The sequence below is a fragment of the Falco rusticolus genome, chromosome 4 (assembly GCF_015220075.1).
Source record: "Falco rusticolus isolate bFalRus1 chromosome 4, bFalRus1.pri, whole genome shotgun sequence".
Lineage (NCBI taxonomy): Eukaryota > Metazoa > Chordata > Aves > Falconiformes > Falconidae > Falco > Falco rusticolus.
Genome location: NC_051190.1, coordinates 25,307,310 through 25,317,275, shown reverse-complemented (window position 1 = coordinate 25,317,275; position 9,966 = coordinate 25,307,310). Strand labels below are relative to the sequence as shown.

At 43.3% G+C, this 9,966-nt stretch overlaps 1 protein-coding gene across 3 annotated transcripts; it reads right to left on the bottom strand.

The window, feature by feature from the left end:
- Nucleotides 1-3,114: 3,114 nt before the first annotated feature.
- Nucleotides 3,115-9,862, bottom strand: UBFD1 (ubiquitin family domain containing 1). 3 transcript variants are annotated; one of them, XM_037385134.1, is made up of 8 exons: nt 9,755-9,862; nt 9,326-9,592; nt 9,041-9,249; nt 7,785-7,850; nt 7,471-7,576; nt 4,965-5,047; nt 3,899-4,018; nt 3,594-3,705 (listed from the first exon to the last, which is right to left on the bottom strand). In XM_037385134.1, exons 1-7 carry the CDS (start codon nt 9,783-9,785, stop codon nt 3,902-3,904), a joined length of 879 nt encoding a protein of 292 aa, XP_037241031.1. In that variant the 5' UTR covers nt 9,786-9,862; the 3' UTR covers nt 3,594-3,705; nt 3,899-3,901. The 3 variants fall into 3 exon arrangements, with proteins under 3 accessions (XP_037241033.1, XP_037241031.1, XP_037241034.1); XM_037385137.1 differs by having other exon boundaries at nt 9,119-9,249; XM_037385136.1 differs by lacking the exon at nt 3,899-4,018 and having other exon boundaries at nt 3,115-3,705.
- Nucleotides 9,863-9,966: the final 104 nt, after the last annotated feature.

The following is a 9,966-nucleotide window of genomic DNA, read 5'->3' as shown; positions in this document are numbered from 1 at the left end:
AAAGGAAGAAATACTGAACTCAGGACAAGGAGAGAAGACACCCCCAGTGCTGGGCATGGAGAAGGGAAAGGGATGGCAGGTGAAGCTGCAACATTCAATGCCACTGAACGGCACAGGGAGAGCCCGGGGACAGCAGCAGGACCCCTTCCCTGGCAGGACGGCAGCAAGGAGGGAGACTGCCTGGGCGCTGGGCACAGCCACCAGCACCGTGTGGGAAACAGTGGCTTTGCTCTGGGGAAATCCAGATTTGCTTTACAGATGCTTTAATCCCTCATTAAACCCAGCAAAGCACTTAATACATCTTTGTAAAGAATCATACCCCAAGATGCTCATGGGGAATTATGCATATATACAACAGGGAGCTGATCTGCATTGAACAGACATTGTTAAACTGTAATTTAACCAAAATAAACTTCCGCGCAAGAATCGCCATATATTACCATACACTTCCTACAGAAGATTACACGTTGGATTTCAAATAATCTTTACAGCCAACTCAAAATACTGATTATATTTGCACTTTACTCACAACCCTTGTGTCTTACAGAGGACTACCTGCCAAATTCCTCCACAGCACCATTTGTTACGCTGAATCTGCCCTGGAGACGATCACAGTAATCAGAGAGTAAAATCCAAAAGTCAAGAGAGGCTAGCAAACAGCTCCCCAGTTAAGCAAGCTATGACACTATCCAACTAAAGAGATTTTTTTCTCTTAGCTGTTAATGTCAATAATTGCCTTGTAAAAATCAGTAGGTACCAGAAGACACAAAGCTCCACGTCACTCCAGAAGAGAAAGGATCTTGAGAGTGGTGCTGCTAAAGTTCAATTGGAATATACATTTCAAAGAACTCCCAAGAAACCTACTACATTTAGCCAACAAACACCACTTAAAGCATTTTAGGTAAGTATCATTTTCCTGTATTTTAAATTCAAACGTTGCACATAGAACAAAGAAGTGAAACAATTTCTTATTTCAAATCAAAACCAACTTGAAAAGAAGCACCTAAGTAGGATCACATTTTCTTATAGTATTTCATTCTCCATGTTCAAAATTGCTTTGTAACCAACGGTTTTTATATTCAGTTTCTTTTGAGATGATCGATTGTACCTGGCACAGGATGCAGAGTAATCGTGCCTTCAGGAAAGGAGCCAGAGAGGAATGTTAAACACCGCCCTGCACCCCACGCCCAAGGTGCCCTTCTTGCCTCAGCAGCGGCAGATGCAGCATCAGCCCTCTCGCAGCACCAGCAGCAGAGCGTACTCACCCGCGTCACTGCATCGAGCACAGAAGCCACAGGAACACTGGGGAGGAGCTGGAACTAAGACATGTGCCCTCTCAAGGAGCAAGCAGATGAAAGAATAGCAAAAGAAAACTGAATATGAACAGATGTACGGACAGGTCCAAGCAAGTCAAGTAGCAAGTGGGAGCTGATAATCACAGAACCAACAAGATAGCGAGTGCAAAGCTGACCCCAAGTGATAGAAAAAAAAGCTATTGTCACTTATTTTCTTTATACTGTAGCATGTGTGCTCTCCACCAGGTACCGAATTTTAAATTTAACCCTTAACATCAGGACTGGCAATTAGAAATGAAGAAGTGCGATAGCTGCATTTAATTTGTAATGTTATCTCCGATTAACTCACACCAACTCTGCTACCTGCACTCGCTCACGTCGAGCGTTGGAAGGGGGCTGTTCGAGGGAGCTGGCGCAGCACTGCCGCACAGAGCTCCTCTCTCAATGCATTTATGTCAAGACACACTGCTGTTGGCTTGTATACAGAAAGAAAATATCTCAAGCTACAAGAGTAACAAGCACATCACTAGTTTATATGTAGGATATGAAACACCTTTAAAATTCATATTGCATGAATGTTCTAACTGAAAATACAAAACAAAAGCTGCTTACGCTGCTATCAGGAGTCTACAGGTAAAGAAGTAATCTTAACACATACCATAAAGTGAATGCTTTTCCCAGTCTCTCAAAACAAAATAGAAATAAAATAAATACTCATTTGGGAATTTGCACCTGCTGAGTTTCAACCGGGCTGTTTCAAGGAGAGTGAAAAATGGACATGGAGTGTATTAAGATCAGCTGTTCCTAAAAGGCTGTTTCTCCATGAGTTTTACAAAATGTTGAGCTACTTGCATTGAGCAACATCAAGCCTGCAGTGTTAAAAAAAGAACAGCGATCTGTTAGATGCAGGTTTAACACAGAGCAAGACTGATTCAGTCTGACTGCACAATACAATCTGTTAAGGGTGTGCACCTTTTCAGGACTGCAAGGTCCATTCAGAAACCTGAGATAAATGGCACGTAAATTGCTGAGATGACACACAGAACGCCACAAACCAAAGGCAAGGAGCATTATTTCAGACAGGACAAGATGCAAGAACTTCCTGTAAACTTGAGCAAGAGAAAAGCTGAAAGGTGATATAAATTTCAAAAGGTCAGTTGCTGGATATTCTAAATTTGGTAAGAGTCACTGAATAAGATCACTATAAATTTTCAAATCCAGGTCCCAAGAGACTACTGCGGTTATTCAGGATCCAAACCAGCATCTGAGCTTCTCTCTTTCCCGCTCCCCCCACCCCCAAGCAAGGCAGGAAGGTCTCTTTGGTTCACTCCCTTTGCGAGATCTGTGTCACTGCTTTACCCCACTCATGCCAGACAGCATTATGCAGCGCACTCAAGAGTTGGGGTTTTTTCAGTCAAACAGGTAAGTGTCATTGCAACAGCTGCAAAACGATTCTGGACTGCAACATGCATGATCAAGAAAATGCTCCTAAAATGTAGCACTCCAGGGCAGGAGGCAGAACAGGAGCAGAGAGGTATGCAGGTGGGAGGAAAACAACTAAGTTGGCATGAAAGGGGACAATAAGCAGCACTGGGCCCATTGCCATTACAAAACATCCACAGTGGTATTCATCTGCTCCAAACATGCTACACAGAGTACCAACCCAGAGTTGCTAGTACTGGGAAAAAAAAAGCAAAGAAAAAAAAGAAGCGCAGGGCATCTTTGGGTTAAAAAAAAAAAAAAAAAAAATTACTTTTGCTACCAAAGAATCAAACCTGAAATAAAAAGGGCCAGCAGAATATGGCTTACTAAACATCAATTTTGCATACTGTTTAAAGTTTATTTTTAAAAAACTGTTTCTGAAATTCTCAGTCACAACCAAGTAACTAAATTAAGTCTAACGCTTGTAACTGAAAGATTATGAAAATATTTTTGTTCAAACCATGTAAAAAATCCTCAATAATACATTGTAATATTTTTCTTTTAAAACTAAATTGGAAGATCAACTCTCAGCAGATTTAACTGTATTACACACAATAATTTGTGAATTAAGATTTATTGATTTCCATCGTATTTGCTTTAAATATGGTTGAAGCTGACTGCAGAAAAGGGATGGTGAAATTTTTAAGTTAAAAGTAAACTAATGGTGAAAGAACATCACCTCTGGCTTCCATCAATGCCTCGTTTATCATATTTTATTAATAAGTTCCAGGACTATCACATCCAGGGATGTTGGAGGCCTCTCCCAGCAGTGTCCTTAGCTTTGTGTCATTTTCCTGTGCCAGAGGTGAGCGTGCTTTCAAAAATACTGCCACTTTCCCAGCACCGTGTCTTTGATTGCATCAACGTATTGAGTTGGTACCCAATAGACCCAGTAGTAAGATGCTTCTGTTGGGCCCAGCTGAAATGCCTGCAAAGTCAAAAATGACAACATTTACAAATGGGAAACAGAACAGCTTATAGCAGTGGACAGACAGCTTATCCACTACAAAAATCAGGCAAGTCTGTTACACCTACTGCCTCCTGCAAACACTTGGTGCACACTAGTTATTTGATAAGCAATTAAAAAAGCATTCCTTAGAGGAACAAGAACTGCAAAGTACCAATTAAAATGATGAGCTCTTTCCTTTTATGGTATGATAGCAGCAACGAAAACTCTTGGTCAGTTTCAAGAAGATGAGGAAATTATTCTGGAAGACAGAATCTGAAGCATAACTCAGTCTCTAAAGAAATGACCAGAAGGCACAGAGTTGAGAAGCCAGACAGGAACTAAATGAGACAATGACCATGTTTTTCATAGTCATAAAATTTCACAGAATTTTATATTTAGACACCATGTCTTATTCTCAGCTTGTCAATATACATGGGAGAGGAGCACCATGGCATGTCAATGACCTCAACCCTTGCTTTAGGATAAGAGTTTATTGTAGCATATTCTGAAGAGGACACTTTCTTACTGGATTTTTGATCACCCATGTATTTGAGCTAAGATTAGATCAGCACCTTCCTGCAGACAATTTTAAGGTATAAAGTTTCCCCTTTCCTCCCCTAAAGAAGGAAACAGATTTATGTAAGGAACTTACTTCAACATTAGAAGTTTGTTACTATACTTTGGGAAGTGCAACCTCAAAAAACCCCGTCAATTAAAAAACAGCCCAAAGTTCAGTAGAATTAGTACAGCTCTCTTCTTAAATGTGTTACTTTTCTAGACCAAATACCAGTTTTTCAGAAAATCAAAGAGGGGAAAAAAAAAGTTACAGCATCAAATCACAATGTTTTTTTAACCTCCAGCAAGGCCTGTTGTTTATATAAATACAGAAGAAACTAGAAATCAAACTAGATACAGGAAAACACCACTAACATTAAGAAATCATGAGCTGTATTGAGTTTTTACTGTGTTAACACTGTTGCAAGACAAGATAAAAAAGAATGCTTAAGCACTTCATGTTTGTGTGAAAACAGCCCAGATTTCCACACAGTAGCAGATACTCATTAGGCTACCTAAAATATTTACACTGTGACAGCAGACTATGTCCACATTCCAATCTTCCACAACATTACGCTGGTATTACTGCTTGTCTCCAACTTGCTCCATTTTAAAAGCCTTACTTTTGTATATTTGCATGAAGTAATTACACTAGATATTATTAAAGTAGAGATGTTACTTACCATCATGTGATAATCCTCATGTCCTTCAATAGGTTCACTCACCACATTTTTAATGGACCCCATGGGTAACTTTTCTGTTCTCTCTACGTTAAAATTGATCAAAGCATTATTTCTGATACACGAGGAAGCAATATTTCATATTAATTTCAAATACCACCTCCATTACTTTCAAAAGCCCCTCATGTCAGCAGTCTCTGCTTTGGGTGAACTTTGGATACCTGCTACCAAGAAGCGCGTCTTCCACGTTACCACATTCCACAGCACCTGATTCAGGCCTAAATGGAGGGATGGAAAAACCCTGGCTTTATCTGATGTTTCCCCATGAGAAACTCCAGTTGGACCAGCAGGATTACTCACCATAGTGAAAGCTGGTCCAGACGTAAGAATATTCAGGACTGACTACCAATGGTTATACTAAGTTCTACAGAAATGACAAGGCTGAAAGCTGAATGAAGACAGGCTAACTAACTCTTTGAAAGCCTAGTCCTGGTTTTACCCTGAGGCAGTGTTCAACTGTTACTATAAAAGCACAGGGAAGGAAATAATGAGTAAATAGGGAAAGAAACAAAAAGAGAAACCAAAACAAAAGGAGATGACTACAATTACATGACAGAGTAACATCAGCCAGCCAGAGGTAACCAACAAGAATGACAAAATATATGGTTCACGGCAGACTTTTCCTGTCTCAGTTCTGTCCTCACTTCTTTCTGAAGACTTAACTCCAAGATCCTTCCTTTCAGTTCCAGCTTTCAGTGTCAGCCTAAAATTATCTTCTTGGATGTAAGACAGAGAGAACCATAAACATTCAATAAAGCAAAAACATCTAACGAACTCATAGTTCAGTGTCTAACTAATCTGTGTTACCTAAAAAAAAAACCAAAACAAAGCACCTACCTAAAAAAGGCACACAGGGAGAAAAACTTAGCGATGCCAAGACAAATAATCTTTACCTCAGTGCTGTAACTAAGCTGACTCCTATCCACACCACTCAGACTCACAACACTCATTCATTGAGTAAAATCTTACTTTGCACTCAGTTAGTATCCTGCAAATCAATTACTCTTCACAGTACCTCAGCAACAGACAAATTCATATTACCAATGCCTCTACGAAAACAACACAGAGCAGCTGAGAAACATCTACCTATACCAAACCTTAGGCTACCAAATGTACAAAGCGATCTGTGAAACACAGGGAGGCTGTGTGAAGGAAAGTGTGAAGTTTCAACTTTCCAGGACCAGTAAGTGAAAAACTCTGTTAATGCCCAGTTGGTTCTGTTCTGGCCCTTACGTGCTGGCATCTGCCATGAATTTCTCAGAGCAGGAATGAGTTTTTCCTCAACAACAGCCAGCAATTACAACCATTCCCCAGAGGAAGCACGCTGCTGCTAATTCTGGCAAGTAGGAAAACAGGTTACACGAAAGGCCGATTCTTCTTGTAGTCATCTAATTTCACAGCTTAAGAAACACTAATCTAGAACACTTCAGAAATACTATGCTTGAAACTCATCTAGAAGGTGAAGGAATAAGATTAATTACCTGAATACTAAGCATGTATTTAGAACACATTACCAGTAGCAAAAAGATCTGCCTGCCCAACCTATAGTGGGAAAAAATCCCAATGTCTTGTTCCATCACTTAGCCCAGGAGAAAAATCACTGCAACTGGTACCAACAGAGGTTTTAAAGCCAGAAAAGTCTTTGCAGTCAAGTCTGTCCTACAAAGGAAAAGTCAAAAACCTCTGAGATTTCTGCTTACTTTGGAAATAACGTGGCAGCTGGAGGTGCCATCCAAAGCTACTATTGCCACCCAATTAGGTTACTCTACTGGGACAGGGAGCAAGCACTTCTATTACTCTTGCTCATCACTGTAATGTTGCCCCATCCTAGTCAAACCAAAGGAGCACAGCTTCCTTTGGAGGCAGGGGGTTATACGAGATGTCCTCAGCAATGCACGTTATCACCACAGCACTTTCAGCTCCTCCTGGCACCACTCAAGACCGTAAACTGATTCCTCTGCACAGCAACACATGCCATAGTTTCTGCAGTTGTACATCACTGAAACAGGACACCCAACTAATTTTGGTTGGAAGGACAGACAAAGACAGAGATGCCAGCACTCCTAGTTTTAATCCCAGTTCGAACACTCCCTTTCGAGTCTCAGCCAAGTCATTGAGCCGCCTCAATGCAATGCTGGCATCAAATCAATGTTTATAAAGTGCTTTTGAGATATGCTAGAAATGCCAAACATTGTAATTTACATTTGGAGCTATGAATAGCAGTTCAGAACACAGTCTTCTGGCACAACTGAACTCAAGTTTTTCAGGAACAGAAGTAAAACATCAAGTAATATTCAATGATTTGGGAGAACGGCATTTGAAAAGAGGAAGCAAGACTTAGTTTTGAAGTATTGCAATACCAACATTATTCCCTACACACAATTTAGTCAATCCATTCACTTACAGCCCAGTTACCAATGATTCACCTCAGAGTTTTAGAGTTGCTCACCTTTTGTACCAATCCATAGCTGGTCTTGCTCAAGTTTAAAGGTCAATCGTACTTTCCCGCCTGACTTGTTGTACATGCCAGATAACGGCACTGTCGGTAGGCGCTCCTACAAAGAGGCAACACAGTAAGTCACACTGAAGGACTTTAACAGGAAAAGCTATATTCTCTTAACTTTTTAAGTACAGGGACGATCCATTTTTCCGGTTTTCTGCTAAGACAGCAAAGAACGATTGAACCAGCAAAGAAAGGTCTCAAACCACAAACAACTCCCTCTTTTCTGGTTATGACAATGTCTCATGTACTTATTTACTTACTTGAACACCTTTAACAGAAGGCATCACATCATCAGGTTTTCCTTTATCCAATACTTTTCTGTGTTGCTACAATATAAAACCAGAAATTAGAATTTACAGGAACACAACAGAGCTTTTAAATTTACTTGCAGCTCCATCCTTGAACATACCTCGATAGCACTAAGAGACAGTTAAGGACTGTTCAGTCATTTATCACACAGAAAACAGTTAATTTTCAAAGTTATCCAAACGCTTTCTATAACAGTCATAAGAAATTATATAAATGAATAAAACTGTGATATAACACAAAGGCAACATCCCTTCCAGAGTATACATAAACATGTATCTATTAAAAAAAAGAAGGAATCCCGAGTCCCAGTTTAATATTGTACATGCTGAATTCCATAGTTGGCATTCAGCAAGACAGTTTTAACAGTGAAATGTTACATCCAGTGAATGGCAGAAAACCGTCCACATTTGACAGCACAACGTATCACAACACAGCAACAAACCAGAATAGATTAGAGCAGTAGTAACTAAGAAAACCATGATCACAGCTTGTAAGTTGCCGAGTACCTTTAAGCAATGACGGAACTTACAGTGAACATGAACTATGATAAATTATAGCAAAACAAAAGCATGTTTCATAAAGTTTGCAGTTCAACAAGGCACGAATATTTTAATCATATTTATTTCAAGGAAGGTACGGGGCTGGTTATACCTTGAGCTGACAATCATTTATCAGCCCCACAACACTGCAGCACTGCCACCAAATAAAGACTCACTGCAGTGTACTTCACTTCCTATTCGGAGGCAGCACTTCAAGATGCGAGAGGAATATTCAACATCCACGTTCCCATCAGCACTGGGACAGCTGAAGGAACTGCTCTCTTAGTGTTTGTTTCTAAGGCAGTTTTTAGAGATCAAATGCTTTCATGCCAATAAAAGTTATTTTTTATACAGGATTAATCTAGACAGTGTTTGAGCTGACAACTGCAAAATCTTTCTACTAGTTACTATTTCTCATCTGAAATGCCAGGCTGTGCCTGGCACCAGCACAAGTGGTGTCTCACAAAGCCTCAGCCTCCACTAAGCAAAACATTTTCCTGCTGCTAGAACTCCCCTGCACAGAGCCCTTCTATCGCTCAGCCGTGAGAAATGAAACCCCAGCCCGCTTCGAGAAGGAACAGGACCCAAAGGGGGCTGCGGGGCATTACAAGGGAATGCGCAGATCCGACAGCTCCCCCTGCGCCAGGAATTATCTAGGTATTTGTAACCTTTTGTCTGCAGAGCGGTTCCTTCTTATTTTCCTCTGCTTTGACCTCCTGTTGAGCAGCTTCTTTGGGTGTATTTACCGCTAAAACATCGTTGATGGTAGAGCCAACAACCATTATTTTCGCTCCGTTCGTTACTTTAATTTCCCGCAACGTTTTCTCCTCAGGTAGAAGTCCCTTGAACATAACTTTCTGCATGGCCGGCGGGAGGCCTAGGGGGCAAGAAGAAGGGTTAGGCTCCGGGGGGGCCACGGCAGGGCGGGCCGAGGCGGCGGCAGCCCCACACACCTGTCAGCGAGTGGATCTTCTGCTTCAGCTCGGCCCCCGTGCTGTCCAGGCAACACCTCACGTCGTACTTGTTCTTGTTCCAGATCACCTTCAGCTCCACCAGCTCCTTCCCGCCCTCCGCCTCGCCGCCGTTGCTGACGGACGCCCGCGGGGGCTCCCGGCGCTCCTCGCCCTCCGGAGGCCGCCCCGCCGCCGCCGCACCGCCCTCTCCGCCGCAGCCCAGCGGCAGCTCCTGCGGCTCCGCCGCCATGCCCGGCTCCTCGGCACCTGCGGGCGAGCACACAGGTACAGCCCAGCCGGCGGGGCCCGGGCCCGGCCCCAGCCCCGGCCCCGGCCCGCCCCGCCCCGGCCCCGCAGCGCCGCCCCGCCGCCCAGGGCCTCCTCCCCGCCCCCCCACCGCCCCCCGCCGCCGGCACCGCGGGCTCCTACCATCGGCAGCGGCGGAGGCGGCGGCGGCCATGATGATTGTGTACAATCTGCCGCGGGGCACGCCGGGAAACGCCCGCCGCCTCCTGATGAGCCGCGCCGGCTCCCGTAGCCCCGCCCCTCGCGCGGCCCGCTGGGCGGTGCGGGCCCCGCAGGCCGCGCCCCCTCAGCCTGCACCGCCCGGGGCTGCGGGCAGGGGCGTCCGGGCCCTCCTC